The sequence below is a fragment of the Hyla sarda genome, chromosome 3 (assembly GCF_029499605.1).
Source record: "Hyla sarda isolate aHylSar1 chromosome 3, aHylSar1.hap1, whole genome shotgun sequence".
NCBI classification, from domain to species: domain Eukaryota; kingdom Metazoa; phylum Chordata; class Amphibia; order Anura; family Hylidae; genus Hyla; species Hyla sarda.
The window spans coordinates 151,927,169-151,946,761 of record NC_079191.1 but is presented as its reverse complement, the minus strand read 5'-3'; the positions used below and the strand labels follow the sequence as shown (position 1 = coordinate 151,946,761).

At 42.9% G+C, this 19,593-nt stretch overlaps 1 protein-coding gene across 10 annotated transcripts in view; it reads right to left on the bottom strand.

The window, feature by feature from the left end:
• The window catches only part of USP13 (ubiquitin specific peptidase 13), a 153,847-nt gene that overhangs the window by 95,899 nt on the left and 38,355 nt on the right, over window positions 1-19,593 (bottom strand). For 7 of the 10 annotated variants that reach the window (XM_056565255.1, XM_056565250.1, XM_056565246.1 and 4 more), the window contains exon 2: window positions 18,197-18,322. In XM_056565255.1, the coding sequence (XP_056421230.1) occupies window positions 18,197-18,295 (99 nt within the window). In that variant the 5' untranslated portion in view covers window positions 18,296-18,322. Of the gene's footprint in view, window positions 1-6,121; window positions 6,346-18,196; window positions 18,323-18,451; window positions 18,513-19,141; window positions 19,184-19,593 lie in introns of those variants that run through there. The other 3 variants (XM_056565249.1, XM_056565254.1, XM_056565256.1) reach the window with 3 other exon arrangements.

Genomic DNA, 19,593 nt, shown 5'->3' with positions numbered 1-19,593 from the left:
CACATTCTTGGAGGAGGCCAGCCAACACACTCACAGGAAGCATAGACAAGCAGCTTACAGGAAAAGAGGAAGAGACAGAAAACAAAACAAACAAACACCCAGAAACAAAAAAACAAGTGCAGCCATACAACCTGCCGCCGGATGCGGCACCAAGGAGTGCCAGCAAACTCTTACTAGTCATAACGCAGCCACACACACACACAACACCGCAGCATGCAGTACCAGAGGGTCCCAATAAGTTCACACCAGTCAGCAACACACTCCAGAACACATAGGGACAGCCATCCCCTAACACAGAATGGAGATAGAAAAGTGCAGACCAGAGTGTAAACATACAGCAAGAATGCAATCAACTAGCCAAACATAACCAAGTGAGCGGTAGAACACTCCTGCAATAAAACATCAGAACACACATCCCTCAATAAAACAGTTTTAAAATCCCCACAGAGTAACCACCAGCAACCCCCCCACACACACACACACAGAAATATGCATGCGAGAAATGAGTCCCATTCTAGCAAAAAATGCATAAAACATGTTAGAAACATCAGCATGGCAACTTTAGAAAAGAACAGTCTACTAAATAATAAGCACCACAATCACTGATGAATATTTCAATCTGGGGCAGGACCCGGAGAGCCCCTACATGCCCTCCGGCGTAACCGCGATTCATTAGCATCCAACCAGCGGACAACCGCATTCACCCCCTCAAAGAAGTGGGTAGTACCCATTGTCACTACATGGAGTCTAGCCGGGTACAACATAGAGTATTGGACCTCCAAGGACCGCAACCGTCTCCTGACATCCATAAATGAGGCACGCTTCTTCTGCACCTCCGCCGAGAAGTCAGGGAAGAAACATACCATCCACAGTAACCGGCTGCTTCTCTCTGGCCAGACAAAGAACCAAGTCCCATTCTCGATAATGGAGGAGTTTCACTAGCATAAAGCGGGGCAGACACCCCTCCCCCACCCCCCACTCCCCGGCAGGAAGGGTCTAGTAGGGACTCTGTGGGCACGTTCAACTGCGAAGAGAGAGGTCACTTTGTCAGCCCCAAAAACCATCTTTTAGCCAGGTCTCCATATATTCCGTGGGATACCGACCCTCACATTTTTCTGGGAGTCCCACAATGCGCACTCTATTTCTGCGCAGCCTGTTTTCCAGGTCATCAGCTTTAGCTTTTAGTAAGGCAATGTCCCGACTGTCTAGTAGAATCTCGCACCAGAGGAACAACTGCATCCCCCACATCGCTAATCCTGCCGTCCGTGGCAGAGGTGCGATCTGTCATTTTTTGTAAGTCATGGCGGATGAGAGAAATGTCAGACTGAACAGTTCCCACTTGAGTAGTCAATTGAGAGAGAGTGATGTTACACCTTTGTATTTCAGCAAAGACAGCGGCCAAAGTAGGTTCAGCAGGAGGCCTATGAGAGGCAGCCACAGAGGACAGTGCAGGTGGAGTGCCGGCAGGGGCGGACTGACCGGCCGGTCCAATCAGAAGTGGTCCGAGGGCCCGGCCGGGTTGAGGGCCTGCCGCTGCTGGGGATCCAGGACACTTGTCCCAGATCCCCAGGCAGATAGCGCTGCCTTTTCCTGAATGTGTGGTACACGAACATACAGGAGAAGATGTCCCCTCTGTGTGAGCCGCATCTTCGGCACACAGAGGTGACGTGACCTCCGCCCCCACGCAGCATGCAATGCAGGATCCGATGACGTCACTCATCGGCACCTGCACTGTGCAGGAAGGAGGATGTGGGCCCCTGCTGCGCTCCGGGGGAGTAGATCGCTGCGTGGGACATCAGGTGAGCATCATTTTTTTCAACCTGGGAAGGGAGGGGAAAAACTCTGCTGTCTACATCTACCTAGGGGGGACTCTGCTGCCTACACCTACTGGAAAGGGGGGCTAGGGGGAATAACTCTGCTGCTGCACCTACTGTGGGGGGACCCTGCTGCCTATGCCTACTGTGGGGGGACCCTGCTGCCTACACCTACGGTGGGGGGACTCTGCTGCCTGCACCTACTGTGGGGGAACTCTGCTGCCTACACCTACTGTGAGGGAACTCTGCTGCCTACACCTACTGTGAGGGAACTCTGCTGCCTACACCCACTGAGGGAGAACTCTGCTGCCTACACCCACTGAGGGGGAACTCTGCTGCCTACACCCACTGAGGGGGAACTCTGCTGCCTACACCCACTGAGGGGGAACTCTGTTGCCTACACCTAATGTGAGGGACTATCTACTATGTTCCCGCCTAGCTAATTATGGACAAACTAACAAACTAATAGGAGGGATACCTACTAACTACATAGGGTTTTTTAATACAGGGGGCAGCTATCTGTGGGATTTAACTACAGGGGGCATGACTACCTACCTGGGGGACATTCATTACCTGGGGGCATGATCTACTAGGGGCCACTACCTCCTGGGGACATTACCTACCTGTAACTTCCGTAAGCAACACCTTATTTTCTGCCCGCTAACACAAAATACTCTGATAGTGCCCCTCCCGAGACTAGACTTTGGATCTGCCACTGGTGGAGGGGGGTGCTGGCTAGATAAGTGACTAACTACTTGGCTACATAACTTTATACCTGGATGTCTAACTACTTACCTACCTACCTGGCTATCTAACTACCTACATACTTGGCTGCTTAACTACCTACCTGCATATGTTGCTACCTACCTACATACCTGGCTACCTAACTATGTACATACCTGACCTTCATACATGGCTGCCTAACTTCCTTGCTAGCAACCTACCTACATAAACTGATCTACCTACCTAGTTAACTACATCAAAAATGTGACAGCAACGTTTCAATCCTCTCCAGGATCTTTCTCGAGCAACTCACAACAGAACTAAGGTGCAATTAATACACAACAGCAATGTGACTTCTCATCAATTAGTGAAATATTGAAGTGCAATCACTGCAATTAAGGTACAGTATAAGTATATTGTACAAAAAATTTGACAATACATTTAGTATTACATCCTTAGTGATACTCAACGCATCCACTTTATGAATACAGTGCAAAACAGTGTCACACAATTAAAACCATGATATTAAAAACAATAACAACCAGAGGAACTTGTTAATTAAAATACAGTGAATGTACATTACTTGTAAACATGTGTAGCAGCATGCACGAGCTTCTTAGCGTTCCGGAAGCTCAGTCCCTAGCAGCCCCACCCTTCGCTTATCATGAAACCAATCAGCATATCGGAACACTGGTCACATGTGATGTGCGTCATTAGGCTTGCACTAGCTCCGCCATCATGGTTCTGGGCGTCGGCGGTCACTTAGCATCTCACAAATTGGTGCAATATGCACAAGCCTTACTAGTGACGCACATCACATGTGACCAGTGTTCCGATATGCTGATTGCTTTCATGATAAGCGAAGGGTGTGGCTGCTACGGACTGAGTTTCCGGAACACCAAGAAGCCCATGCATGCTGCTACACATGTTTACAAGTAATGTACATTCACTGTATATTAATTAACAAGTTCCTCTGGTTGTTATTGTTTTTAATATCATGATTTTAATTGTGTGACACTGTTTTGTACTTTATTCATAAAGTGGATGCGCTGAGTATCACTAAGGATGTAACGCTGAATGTATTGTCAAATTTTTTTGTACAATATGCTTATACTGTACCTTAATTGCACTGATTGCACTTTAATATTTCACTAATTGATGAGAAGTCACATTGCTTCTGTGTATAAATTGCACCTTAGTTCTGTTGTGAGTTGCTTGAGAAAGATCCTGGGAGGATCGAAACGTCGCTGTTTTTTGCACATTTTTGATGAAATAAATCTAAATTTTTTTCAAACTATGGAGTGCTGCACTGGTCTCTATTTTTATTGAAGTGGAAGAATTGATGGACTTTATTCTTTTCAGTAGCCTGCACCCTTCACTTGGACATTATTTCAGCTAGAGTGCTGTTGCATTTTTGCTATTTACCTAGTTAACTATTTACCTGCCTGCCTACCTACCTACCTGCCCTTTTACTGTGCAGGACACCAAGGAGGGCTTTATTACAGTTTGTGGGCCTATGGATGGGAAGTTTGTGTAGAGGAGGGGAGGGAACTGAAAAATGCAGAGTGTAACATGTTTGCCCTGCAGATCTGAAGAGATTGACATGGCGGTCTGATCCGGACAGAGAAGAAAAGGAAAGAGGACGCTGCTGATCAGAAAAGATGTAATTTTGAGTCCCTTGCTGTAACCGTAATCACTTATATGGCATACAGATCCTGTGTACAGCTGATATCTGGTCCTGTATATAATCACTTATATTGTATACAGATAATGTATAGTATGCTGGTCTGTGTAAAGTGGTTTTATTTAGAACAGTATGGTGGTATTATCCAGTTATTGCGTAGTGGTATATATTTACACCTTGTATACCGGCATGATTGGTCGTGGAAAATTATTTTACCTGATTATTTTGTGTGTAGGGCTGGTGGAGGGATTTGGGTAGAATAGGGGCAGAAGTAAGTGTGACCAGCAGCAAAGCATCGCAGGGGTCCCCAACATCAGTCATTGGGAGAGGAGCTCCCCTAGGATCAGGAGAATCTGGGGACGGAGGCCGCAAAGCAAACAACTCCAATTTAGCCTCCACTTCCTGCTGCAGTGCCAGTTTACTCCTCAAGTTAGCAGACACGCCGGCCCCTTGCTGCGAGGGACCAGCATAGTCTTTGTTCTTCTTCCACTTATTAGCGACCATGCCATTGTAATAAAAAGAGACACACTGCAGGATACAACTCAGTAAGCACAACAGATAGGAAGGGAGATACAGCACAAGCACAGTCCAGCAACCGTCGGGGAGTGGGGAGAGAGACAGGCTCAGAGAGTGAGACCGCAGCACCCCCCAAAAAAATAAGAGAGCCAGGCAGGTAGCAGTCCGGGACTCCAGGGAGTAGCACCCCTTCAGCAGATCAGGATGGCAATATGAGGAGAGGGGCGCTTGACAATGTGGAGGAAGAGAGCCAGCAGGGATACAGATTTGTAGAATAAAAACAGACACTGGGGGTCAGCAAGAGAAGATAATAAAAAGTTCAGCACGAACAAGCACCCCTCCACTGCAGGGGCCACTCTGTGAGATATGGCTCCATTTGTACCCCCAGTAATGCACCCGGTATGAAGGCTCCCCCGGTATGCAGGCTCCCCCAGCAGACAGGCAGTCCCAGCATATCCTGAGGGCTTATAAGGCACTCGACACCACTGCAGCAGTTCCCCCTCACCTTCACTGCCGCTCTGGTCCCGCCATGCAGGAAGCAATGACGCTCACTGGCAATCCCCCGGCAACACAGTAGCTCCGACAGTCACGTCCGCCAAGATCACAAGCGGCTCCGCCAACAGCCAGGGTGGAGAGCGGAGCCCAGGAGGAGGCTTCCGAAGATGGTGGGCGGACAAGCGAGGCCTCAGCAGCAGGAACGGGCCCTGATGCACACCGCCATTCAGCTCCGAGCAGGTGAGAAGGCCACCACAGCAAGGAGCCACGTATCCAGTAGGGAGTGGCACTCCGGTCCAGGGCAGGGGACCACGATCCGGCAGACAGCAAGGTAAGGCCGGGGCTTCAGGGCCTACTCCCCACAAGGTCCACAGCGGCCCAGTAAATAACCTCCTCATCTTCAAATAGCCCTACCAGGTGATGCCCCAAGATGGAGGGGGGTGAGTAGGGAATAAGTGCCCGTAAATTTGCAGGATGGACAGAATTAAGCAGGATTAGTGAACAGGATGGCAGGAGCTCACTGCAGACGTGTCTGCTCAGGCAGCCATGCAGAACACACCCCCCGGTTCTACTTTACTTTATTTGTTAAGCGCACCACATTGAGTGTCCTGCAACTGGAGCCATATTTACAGGGGAGCCACAGCAGTGCCAGCCCTGTGCTTTCTGGACTTTGTTATATGGACCTCATATACTAATATAGGGCATAATCGCATTAATTTTACCAACAAATTTGCAGTGTCCTCCTATCCCGACCTCATATCCCATCCTCATATTCCGACCTCATAACCAGTTCTGCCGGACCAAAACAAAAAAAGGGCCCAAAATTAGAAGGATGTGGCTTGTGGGGGTCTTTATGAGCTTGGCTTTTAAGCTGGACTGACAAACTCACCAGTAGATGCAGAGCAGAGCTTGTGGAATCAGGTACAAGTAGTCCCATAGACTTGCATGGGACTTTAGACAAAAACCCCGACCCTCACAAATGTAAGTGGGTTGGGGTTAATTTAACTCTGTTATATTTCTAGTTGACATATAAGTTACATGTGAACCAAGTTTTTCTAAATATCTCCAGCCATTTGGAAGTGATGCCGGAACATACACACACAGATTTATCAAACTGTGTGAGGGAAAAAGCAGAGTGATTTTCCCGCAGAGACCAATCACAGCTCAGCCAACGAGCTGTGGTAAAGTGAAAGCTGAGCTGTGATTGGCTGCTGTGGGAAAATCACTCTGTCTTTTCTCTCACACAGTGGATGAATCTGGACAAATTGAGTTTTACACACACACACACACACATATATATATTGCAAACACCCAGCAATTCACAATAAACGGTGCCTGGTTTTGCCAGGTAGTAACATATTTCTAGAACTTCTTTTGGGAAAAAAGGGTACCAAATCTAATTATGGGGTTTTCAATGCAAAACATTTTTTGCCCCATATCTGCCTGCCTTACACACACCTATAAGCAACAAAGATGGCACCTGCTGGGGATTTCTGATAGCTCTAAATAATAAAATGAGTCAACATGGCTGCCAGGCAGTAGGGAAAGCAAGTTATTGCTTGGCTGCATAGATAGAGGTGTAACCAATGTAAATAGGTAGATAGTGATCCCGCTCCTCACCTGCAAAATGATATTGATAAAATAGTATGAGACCAAAGATGGGCTGCAAAAATTGGGGAAGTTCTTCAGAATAAAACATATCAGAAAAGACTTTGGCTAAATCTGTACAGTTTAGAGCAGTGTTGGTCAACCAAGGTGCCTCCAGCAGTTGCAAACCTACAGCTCCTAGCAGTTTTGCAACAGTACACAAGTTGGGAAACACTGGCCTAGAGGAAAGAAGGTTTAGTGCTTTCATCACAGATATCTGCCCGCATCCCGCTGTGGAAGTAGTGAGTCCGTTCGAGCCGTATGCGCTATTTTAAGCAGACAGGACAACACATCACTGATGCTCATTCTTCTTTTGACAGGAAAGTGTCTAAAGAAGACATTCTATCAAGCTTCTGTGTCTATGGGGTGTAGAACACCTGCCAGGGGTTGCTTTCACGTTAAAGCTACATGGTAGGTCGAATGTTACAAAAGAATTTTGTTTTCAGCAAATCCTTGAAGGATGGAAAAAGGAGTGAAATTCCAAAAGGATGCCAGAAGACCTATTTACTTTCAATCACTTTGTAGTTTGTCGGAAGCTTTGGTTTCAGTGCATCCAGATTGTTATGAAGACTTTTTTTTTGCTGTGCATTTAACATCGCCTTTTTCTGTTCATTTCTGTCAGCGAACTGGTCCCTATGAGCTCAATGACTTCTGGCAACCTATAACAAGCTGAGGTGGTGGTTTTGCCTGTTACCGTTAAAGTCTGGGTTGAAATATTGAAAACGGAATTTGAAAGTATAAGTAAAAGAATTCCGGTGTTATATTGTTTATTTGACTATGTTACAGGGGCTGTAAAGTACATAATTCGGTGTTTCATGGTGGTCTCGCAATTCTTCTGTGATTTTTGCCCCAATGTTTTTTGTTATCAGCATAATAAATGACTGTCGTCTCAGGTTTTCCCAGGTTGCAGTGCGGCCCGAGACATTACATAACTAGTCAGGCGTTCAGAGGGTCTTTGCTTCAATGGGTGGAGCAACCGCTGGGTGGGAGGGAGATCATTCTGCAAGAATTGTAGTTTTGCAACAGCTGGAGTCACCCTGGTCAGAAAACACTGGTCTATTGCATGGAATGCAGCACAGGTGTGTTTCAATGGGTGGGGTAGCTAATGTGTGGGAGGAAGAAAAATTACCTCATACTTACAAAAAAGTAATCATGGGACTTGTAGTTTGAAAGAACCAACTCCAACAGGAAAAAGCCATTTCACAAAAAGATAGCCTCAGCGTTATGGTAACAACATTTAGCCCCAAGACAAGAACAGATCTTTCCAAAACATGTCCATTACTGTCAGACAGGTATGTACTAAAATCACCTCATGGTGGATAACCCCTTTAATGGTTAAGTTACATGTCTGTCTTTTCCCAGTTACCCTTTAGCTAATTGCCCTGTGGCAGCAGTTAGGGAATTCCATTTATCTAGACCATCCAGCAGCAGTTATCTTAATCTATCTACTATATATTGTATCAGAAGTCTTTTGTTTATAGGCAAGGTTTACCATTATTGGGGGACATTTATCAAAGCATTTAGTCGTTTTTTTTTTTTTGCTTAAAATTGTCGCAAAAAAGTTGCACGTGTGACTACGCTCTTTTTTCTGCGACTTTTTGCATGTTCAATGTCCTAAGCAAAAAATAAAAATCTTGCTTACCAAAGCAAAAAGTGATTTTTGACTTGCAGTGGTCAGGGATTTATCAAGTGCGAAAGTCGCAAAACAGTCGCATCGCATGAAAAAACCTGCTAAATTTACTCCAGCTCAGACATGGAGCAGAAAAAGCTACTAACAAAGCAAAAAAAGAAAAAGTGCTTAAGTGAAAGAAATTTATCAACAGGCTGAAAGCAATTGATAAATAAGTCGCACATAAGCAGTAACATACAATTATTAACATAGACTAAAACAAATCACTTAACTAGTAGGCTCTTGACTCCTAAATACCTGTGTTTTCACCATACAGTCAGGTACAAGGAAAGAGCGAAAAGTAACAAAGGACCTCTAGGAACTGTCGAGGTTAGACCCACATAAGTAGATACAATTCTGAGAGAACAGGCAAAACTGTATATGGGATGAATTGCTGCTTGCTCTACAAAACAGCCTCAGCTATTGGGTAAAAGGAGAAACCATCTGGCACCAGACCAGAAATGTCCCTTTTATTTTTATCTTATGTAAATGACGTTTTGTCCGTGCGGTCTATTGTAAATATGAATAATTTAATAAACAAGTTTATAGGAGGAAGGTAGCAGGTTTAGCTGACTTAAGTCTTAGGCCTCGTCCACACTGTGTACATTCAGCAGGTGGAATTCCACCTGCTGGGATTCAACAGGATTCGGCTGCTCTGTTGACCCTGTGTAATCGCCACAGCAGAATTCCCATACAAAGTAAAGAGAACAAAGCTCCTGCCTTACTTGCTCTGAACTATGCACAAAGGTGTCGACTGTATATGATTCCATCCTGAATAAAGTCAAGAGAATCTTGGGTGAGTGTTCCAATTCCTTCAAGTCTTTGCTTTGAATGAGTTTACAGTATCTACTTACCTTTTGTGAAGCACCCAATACCTCTACGCCTCACCTTCATTTAGCCACATGTGGAATACTATAACCCATTGTCTGGCGTGGGCAGTGCCGGGTATTACTTCTTGCATGGGATGTACAGCAGAATTCTGCTGATGGAAAGTTCGTCCACTCAAAGATTAAACATGTTTGTTCTTTGGGTGAAATGACACCAATAAATGGTTTGCTGTTTAAGAAAATTACAATGTCTGTGTGGTCCTCCTGCCAAAGCAAGCGGCGGCGCCTGCTGCAAGTGGACATTAGGGCAGTGGAATCCCACTAGCTAAATGTCTGTAGTGTGGACGAGGCCTAAGGTGTATGGGCACCAATAAGGGTGAATACTGACCAAGGAAAAATATTAACTACAATATATTTATCACTAAGTGTATAGTGTAGAATCAGAAGGAAAAAAATGCCAGGCTTTTCTACATTACCTGACAAAATATTTGAATTACCTATTTCAATCTGGGACATATTTGAGAACATTTATGGTAAATACCCCCATCCACATTTTTTTGTATATGTGCTGGGGTGGAGAGGCATATAGAGGTAAGCTATACCTGGGCTGCAGATGACACGAGGCGATAGAGATGGTTAAGTTTGTTATCCAGGTTTGCCGGAAAATGATATAACTTGAAAAGGACTCGAGAAGATTTTAAATATCTAAGCAGAAGAGGATAGCTCCAATGACAATTTACTGGTGATAATAATTTCTGAGAAAAAGTGTTCGGTACCCTTGTGTGTACTTCATGATTTATTTTAAAGTTAAACATCAATTCGTATTGACAATTAATAATAATAGTCATCCGTTTCTTTTGTTTGTAACTATGTTTGGCCAAACATACAGGGCTACCTTTGTGTTGTGATTTCCTGCGTTACAGCCCATGAGGATAAGGTTAGGCAGGATTAGGAGTTGTTTTCATAACATGAAACTGTGACAGGTGTTCCTACTACAGGCCAAGAATCTGCCTGCCAGTGGAAAGTTCACGAGATATTGCCATTGGTTTTCAGCGGTTCTTATATTTCCGGTGTTTCGGTCGCACTATGTAAACAGAGGTTAGACTAACAGGTTAACACCTTCAGCACTATATTATAGTTTAAAGCACTACAAATGACACTGAACGCTAGTTTAAATGAGTAGTTGAACACCGATTTACAATGTGCAAATTCCACAATTGCTTCTAATTAGAAATTTTCTTTAATTCCATCCAATGATATGCCAACCAATGTGGATTGCCCAGCTGTGCTGGTTTTTATAGCCAACTTATACTCAATGCGGTCTTAAAACCCAATCCATCTAGGCCAGTGGTTCTTCACTTGATCGAACCCCAGGGGTTTGGTGAGTCAGTCCTGAGGGTTCGGCCGGGGAGGTCACAACAGGACAGGCAAACCAAGCAATTGCTTGGGGCCCCGAGCTGGCCCGGGGCCCCGAGCAGAGCCGGTGTTTGCCCGTCCTGTAGTGACGGGGCAATTCCCCCCATAACTATTAACTCCCTTAACGCAGAGCCGCCAGGACATAGCGCACCCGGGACGTCACTGACGTACCGTGCGTGCGCCCATGGAAACGAATGCGCCGAGGACCGGAGGATCGAGAAGGAGGAAGACGCGCGCTGGCCAGCTTGGTAAGTGACCAGCGGCACGTCATCTTCGGTGCTCCGACCACCGGTCCCGAGACCTACTGCTATAGCAGGAGCGGTGGTCTGAGCACTGAAGTGGGCAGTACACAGGCATACAGCCTCCAGCCATACACTGTATATGGCTGGAGGCTGTATGTCTGTGGGGGAACACTGCCTACATCAGTGGTCTTCAACCTTTGGACCTCCAGATGTTGCAAAACTACAATCCCAGCATGCCCGGACAGCCGTTGGCTGTCCGGGCATGCTGGGAGTTGTAGTTTTGCAACATCTGGAGGTCCGCAGGTTTAAGATCACTGGCCTACATAATGTGGGGGAACACTGCCTGCCTAATGTGGGGGAACACTGCCTGCCTAATGAGGGCGAACACTGCCATTGTTGCGAAAATGACATAAGAGTGGCACTTGCCAAGGTAAAGCCGCGCATTTCTGAACTGGTCTCTGAAAGACAACAGCAGAAGTCACACTGATTTGCAGTAAATATTCATTATTATGGACATTTATCAACGGGTTTAGTCAGGTTTTCTTTACTATAATTGTCGCAAAATTGTCGCAACTGCGACTACGCGATTTTTCGTGCGGCATTTTGACTGGAAAGCGAGAAAAGCAAGTTTTCCAAAAATTAACTACGTAATAATAATTTAAAAATGGACTACGGGTAGTCAGGTATTTATTAACTGCGACAGTCGCAACTGCGCAAGAAGAAGTCGCAACAGGGTTAAAAATTGACTAAATTTACTCTAGCTCAAACATGGAGCAAAAAAAGCTACCACCAAAGTAAAAAAGGAAAAATTGCTTACGTGAAAGAAAATTATCAACAGGCTGAAACCAGTTGATAAATAAGTCGCACATAAGCAACAAAAAAAAGTAAGGAAAAAATTATTAAAAAAAGGAATACATAAGCAAACATTGATAAATGTCCCTCCATGTTTTAGTTTTTGTGTGAAAATCATGTTTTCATGGTTTTGTTCATTTTGTGCACCTATGTATAAATATATACTTAAATATATACCTCCTATGTTTTGAATTTGAAAAAATCATATTTTATTTTTCCAATTAAGAGGGGTTCGGTGAATGCGAATATGAAACTGGTGGGGTTCAGTACCTCCAACAAGGTTAAGAACCACTGATCTAGGCTTTTTTGACAACTCCTCTGCCACTCTATGTTATGCCTTCAACTCTTGTGGATATGCCATAACCTTGTGCTCCATATGCATGTGCATTGCTGCAAATTATACTTTGCCAGCGTTAATCACTATACTGCTCATACATGGGAATTATACGCAGCGGCACTGCACATACCTATCAGGGATGCCAACCACCCACAAATTCCAGGACAGTCTGTAAAAACAGTAAATGCTAGTAATGATTTTAACTATAGATTATAAATGTATACTATATAATATTTATGATTATTAAGGTTTTTTAGTTTGTCTGTAAAAAAATGGCTGTCCTTAATTTTTGAACTAGTCATTTAGAAAAATTTAGATTGGTAAACCTGATACCAGGGGAATCAAAATAGGAGAAGATTACTGTATGGAAGTGCCACAGATCAAGGTTTTCTTCAAGATGTCAGTAATTTATTGCAGAAAATGGACAAAGCGTTACTCGATGGATTGGTCTCTTCCCAATGGCATAGTGCGTAGAGTAAATAAACTTCATACAATAAAGTTTTATTTTTTTATTTTTATTTTTTTAAATCAACTGGTGACAATAAACTTAAAAAGATTTGTAAATGACTTCTATTTAAAAATATTGATCCTTCCAGTACATATCAGCTGCTGTATACTACAGAGGAACTTGCATTGTTCTTTTCAGTCTGACCAAGGTGCTCTCTGCTGACACCTCTGTCCGTGTCAGGAACTGTCCAGAGCAGGAACAAATCCCCATAGCAAAACTCTCCAGCTCTGGACAGTTCCTGATATGGACAGAGGTGTCAGCAGAGAGCACTGTGGTCAGACAGAAAAAAACAATACAACTTCCTCTGTAGCATACAACAGCTGATAAGTGCTGGAAGGATTAAGATTTTTAAATAGAAGTAATCTACAAATCTGTTTAACTTTTTTGGCACCAGTTTACTTTTTTTTTTTAAATGTGCGTGATACGGTCCAAACCCGGTGGGTCCCAGTTGCTATGAGCAGCCAGGACCCACGGCATAACCCTTTAGACACCGCAATTCAAGTTGATTGTGACATTAACAGGGTTAACGGTACCAGTTAGCTCAGGGCAGCTGATCGGGACATCCGCGGCGAAATCGCAGGTCCCGATCAGCTGAGTGGACAGCAGGAAGGCCCTTGCCTGCCTCCTCAACTTCCGATCGGTCCTCTGCTGCTCCCAGCCAGCTATGCAGGCTAGAGCAGCAGAGCACCGATAACACTGATCAATGCTATGCTATGGCATAGCATTGAACAGTGTATTCAATCTTCTGATTGCATGTAATAGCCCCCTATAGGAAAAAAATTTTTTAATAAAAGTGAATTAACCCCTTCCCTAATAACAGCTTGAATCGCCCCCCTTTTCCCATTTTTTAAATAAAACAATGTAATCAAAAATAAAAATAATCATATGTGGTATCCCCGCGTGCGTAAATGTCCGAACTGTTAAAATATAAGGTTAGTTAAACCACACGGTCCTTGGCGTACATGTAAAAAATAAAAAAAAAAACAAAGTCCAAAACTGTGCATTTTTGATCTTTTCATGTACCATAAAAAAAACTAATAAAAAGCGATCAAAAAGTCCCATCAAAATAAAAATGGTACCAGTAAAAACCACAGACCATGGTGCAAAAAAAACTAATCCTCATACATCATCATATGCGGAAAAATTAAAAAAAGTTATAGGGGTCAGAAGATGACAATTTTAAACATACAAATTTTGATACATGTAGATAATTTTTTTTAACTCCTTAAGGACGTAGGATGTACCTGTACACCCTACGCCCGGTATTTAAAACGGGGTCACACCGTGACCCCGCATCATACCGGGTCGGTCCCAGCGGCTAATGATAGCTGGGACCCTGGGCTAATAGCGTGCGGCACCAATCGGTGTGCCGCGCACTATTCACCCTTTAGACGCGCCGATCAAAGTTGATCGCCTCGTCTAAAATGAAAGTATAAGCTTCCCGGCAGCTTAGGACGCGAGCGGAGGCCCCCGAACCTTGCTCCGTCGTGTCCAATCGGCGTTTGATAGCTCCAAGCCTGAGCTACAGGCTTGAGCAATCGAGCCCCTAGGATGCTGATCCATGCAAAGGGATCAGGGTAAAAGATCAGTGTGTGCAGTGTTATATCCCTTTATGGGAGCTGTATCACTGCAAAAAAAAAAGTGAAAAAAGAAGTTAAAATCGCGTATTTTTGGTCACTTTTTATGTCATGAAAAAATTTATAAAAAAGCGATCAAAAAGTCCGATCAATGCAAAAATGGTACCGATAAAAACTTCAGAACACGGCGCAAAGAATACCGGCCTGTACGCGGAAAAATAAAAAAGTTATAGGGATTAGAAGATGAGAAATTTTAACATATAAATTTTCCTTTTTTTCAGAAGTACGACAAAATCAAACCTATATAAGTAGGGTATCATTTTAACCGTACTGAACCTACGGAATAAAGATAAGGTGTCATTTTTACCGAAAAATGCACTGCGTAGAAACGGAAGCCCCAAAATGTACAAAATTACATTCTTTCTTCAATTTTGTCGCACAATGATTTTTTTTTCCTTTTTGCCGTGGATTTTTTGGTAAAATGACTAATGTCACTGCAAAGTAGAATTGGTGATGCAAAAAATAAGCCATAATATGGAATTTTAGGTGCAAAACTGAAAGCGTTGTGATTTTTAGAAGGATGAGGATGAAAATGCAAAATGCAAAAACGGAGAAACCCTGCGTCCTTAAGAGTTAAAGTAGTAAAATAAAATAAAATATGCATAAATTGGGTATCTTTGTAATCGTATGGACCAACAGAAAGATACATAAAGATCAGATGTCACTTTTACCTAAAATTGCACTGTGTAGAAATGGAAGCCCCCATTGTTTTGGCATTTTTCTTTTTTCAATTTCACCCCACAAATATATATTTTTTGGTTTTGCCATAGATTTTGTTATTAAATGATAGCCTTCCTCCGTGCGGCTCCCGGCGTCTCCTGCTCTGGTCTGTGATCGAGCAGACCAGAGCAGAAGATCACCGAGAACACTGATCTGTTCTATGTCCTATACATAGAACAGATCAGTATTAGCAATCATGGTATTGCTATGAATAGTCCCCTATGGGGACTATTCAAGTGTAAAAAAAAATGTAAAAAAATGTAAAAGTAAAAGTAAAAAAAAAGTGAAAAATCCCCTCCCCCAATAAAAAAGTAAAACGTCCGTTTTTTCCTATTTTACCCCCAAAAAGCGTAAAAAACATTTTTTATAGACATATTTGGTATCGCCGCGTGCGTAAATGTCCGAACTATTAAAATAAAATGTTAATGATCCCGTACGGTGAACGGCGTGAACGAAAAAAAAATTAAAAAGTCCAAAATTCCTACTTTTTTAATACATTTTATTTAAAAAAAATTATAAAAAATGTATTAAAAGTTTTTTATATGCAAATGTGGTATCAAAAAAAGTACAGATCATGGCGCAAAAAATGAGCCCCCATACCGCCGCTTATACGGAAAAATAAAAAAGTTATAGGTCATCAAAATAAAGGGATTATAAACGTACTAATTTGGTTAAAAAGTTTGTGATTTTTTTTAAGCGCAACAATAATATAAAAGTATATAATAATGGGTATCATTTTAATCGTATTGATCCTCAGAATAAAGAACACACGTCATTTTTACCAGAAATTGTACGGCGTGAAAACAAAACCTTCCAAAATTAGCAAAATTGCGTTTTTCGTTTTAATTTCCCCACAAAAATAGTGTTTTTTGGTTGCGCCATACATTTTATGATATAATGAGTGATGTCATTACAAAGGACAACTGGTCACGCAAAAAACAAGCCCTCATACTAGTATGTGGATGAAAATATAAAAGAGTTATGATTTTTAGAAGGCGAGGAGAAAAAAATGAAAACGTAAAAATTAAATTGTCTGAGTCCTTAAGGCCAAAATGGGCTGAGTCCTTAAGGGGTTAAAGCGCAACTGTCATGAAATCTTGGTGCAATAACCTGCACACAGCCTTTGTACTGTATGCAGGTGGTGGGTATAGTAATGTTTTTACCTAATATTTGCAGGCTTTCATGACCCCAAAAAATGATTTTGATCAAAGCCACTGATGTTCGGATAGGTATGGCGCAAGGTACGCGATGCCCCGCCTCCGCCACGCCCACTCCCTGTATGTCAGCGCTGGGACCGCTGTGTGATTGACACACAGGTCCCAGCACATGCGCCCTTCAGCTAATCTAATGGGTGCGCCGCTGCGTGTCATCCAGCTAGCACTGCGCAAGCGCACTGAGGAGAAAAATGGCGGCGGGAGCGAGCGCTTGCTGGATGACACGCAGCGGCGCACACGTTAGATTAGCTGAAGGGCGCATGTGCTCGGACCTGTGTGTCAATCACACAGCGGTCCCAATGCTGACATAAAGAGGGTGGGCATGGCGGCAGCGGGGTATCGCGTACCTCTTGCCACACCCATCCGACCGTCAGTGGCTTTGATCAAAAGCATTTTTTGGGGTCATGAAAGCCTGCAAATATTAGGTAAAAACATTGCTATACCCACCACCTGCATACAGTACAAAGATTTCATGACAGTTGCGCTTTAACCCCTTTACTACTTAGCCTGTTTTGGCCTTAATGACCAAGGTACATTTTCAAAATCTGACATGTGTCCACCTATTTGGTAATAACTTTGGAACGCTTTTACTTATGAAAGTGATTCTGAGATAGTTGTTTTGTGACATATTGTACTTTACATTAGTGGTAAATTTTGATTGATATATTTAGCGGTTTTTGGGGGAAAAAAATCCCAAATTTTGCAAAAATATGAAAAATTATCATTTTTCTAGATTTTACATTTTCTGCTCGAACGATATATAGTCACGCTGCACCTAATTAATGATTAATTCACATCTACAATATGTCTACTTTATGTTTCCATCATTTGATAAATATTATTTTACTTTTTTAGAACGTTAGAGGGTTTATAAGTTTAGCAGAAATTTTCCAGATTTTCAAGAAAATTTCTGAATCTGATTTTTCAGGGACCAGTACAGTTCTGAAGTGGAATTGAGGGGAATGTATGTTAGATACCCCCTTAAACCACCCCATTAAAAAAACTGCACCTCTTTAAGTAGTCAGTATTCTGCGATTGTTTTTTATTTCAATTTTTTACTTTTTTTACCTTTTAAATAAAGTTTTTTTTTTTTTTTTTACTACTATACACATAATTCAATGGAGTACACATCTGTACTCCATTGAATTATACTAATGACTGTCAGTTTTACACTGACAGACATAGGATAAATCAGTCTCTACCTTATGGTAGTGACTGATCCTCCTGTTGCTATGACAATGGAGGCCAATGTCAGGCCTCCGGCTGCCATGGCAACCATCGGCGCTCACCTTTCATTTTGCAGAGCGCCAATTGATGACAGAGGGAGCTCCCTCCCTCTGTTACCCTAATAGACACCGCGGTCACAGTGACCGCAGCATCTACAGGGATAACTCAGGAGGCCTCCTCCAACAGGGCCCCCCTCACCACCGATCGCTTCACTGTGTGAAGCGACGTAGGAACCTTGGAAGAGGAGACCCCTGCAATATCCCTGCTATTAGTCCGTCTGTACTGATGGACCAATAGCAGCGATCGCAGGTTGGGGACTGCTGCGATTGGTCCCTGGCTGGCTTCAGGGAGGCCTGGCTGTGCAGCACAGCCAGCCTCAATAAACTGTCACAGCGCCCGGCGGTGCTGTGACAATCTAAAGTTATCAGTTACATGTACGTGGTGATGCAGGAAGTCATCCCTAATCACCACGTACATGTACCTGATTTTGCGTAAACGGGTTAAAGTTAACATGGGCTGAGTTCTTAAGGGGTTAAGCAACTAAGCCAAATCATTGTAAAAAATAAATCCCAATCAACACTCTGTTGACAGCTGCGAACACTCTTTGAACCAAATTATTACAACTGAAACTCTTATATTTGCCACAAGAGATTATATAGAAAACTCACCGGTTTTACATGGCGTTTTAGATGCATATACACACTTTGTCCTGTCTTCCTGTAGTGTCGTTCTACATGTTCCCTTCCAAATCCAAGGAATGTGCTCATACACACATACAGACCTCCTTCAGAAAGCTGCACAAGAAAAATAATTTTTTTTTATGTTGTACAGAAAATATTAAGCCTTATAAGCCTACACTTGTTCTTTAGAGATCACTTTTTATTAGTCTCCTCTTTAGTATCATATATCATAGGCAGGATTACAATGAAAGGTGGCAACAGTATATGATAAGACAGGATAAGGCCGTTCACAATAGGCGATGGTAAGAACCCAGTCTCTCCCTATCTGCACAATGACCTCTGCACTGGTAACAGAGCATGCCTAGAAAACTCAACCGTAAAAGTCAATAGGGTCCCCTCCAGTCTAATATACCGATGTCCATGGGTCTTGCTGTTAAAACCAGCTCAAGCTAAATGCCTGCCCCATAATAATGTACAAGAAATGGAATTTAAAAAACATTATTAGAAAATATGAACAGATTAGAAAAAACTAGGCTTTACATTCTCTAATATGTGTCAGACAACTTCACACAGTGCATTGTATTATCACCAGAGAGCTATCCAGAGAATCTTGTTTATGACAGTGATTTCTTAGAGATCTGGTTATATTTACTTGTGTGACTCACAAACTGTATTCATCATCTTAATAATACTCCATTACCCATACAAGTATGCAAAGCAGCGAGACAGGCAAACACTAACATACAGGTTACAGTTACATGGTGGCGACTAAACCTTAGGAAGGTTGAGTACACACTTTGTTGGAAAGCGGTTGGGAAACTGATCATGTATTTATGTTAGAGGAAAAGAGGCTTATTTGGAAAAGGTAGAAATTCACTGAAGCAGATCGGACAAGGAAATTAGAGTTCTTTGATTCTGCTGAATATCTCTCACCTTCCCCCTACGTGATTCAATGAACATGTGCTGGGATATAAGTCTTCATTCTTCTTTTGCACATAGAAATACTGTTATCCCACTAAACTTCCAGAACAGGCTCCCCCTAATGATCAGGGTTTATATGAGTAGTATATGAGATATCGAACATCTTTAATCTGAACATCTATTTATTACTAATTGTGTAGAATGAATGATCTGAATCTACAGGGTGGGCCACTTATATGGATACACCTTAATAAAATGGGAATGGTTGGTGGCACATTAGTATATGTGAGGGGGGAAACTTTTCAAGATGGGTGGTGACCATGGCGGCCATTTCAGGTCCGAGCATTCCTAGATGAACAGTTTCCTGGAAAGTGGATTGGTCGTCGTGTGCCAGATGAATGGCCCCCAAGGTCTCCCGATCTGACCCCCTTAGACTTTTATCTTTGGGGTCATCTGAAGGAAAT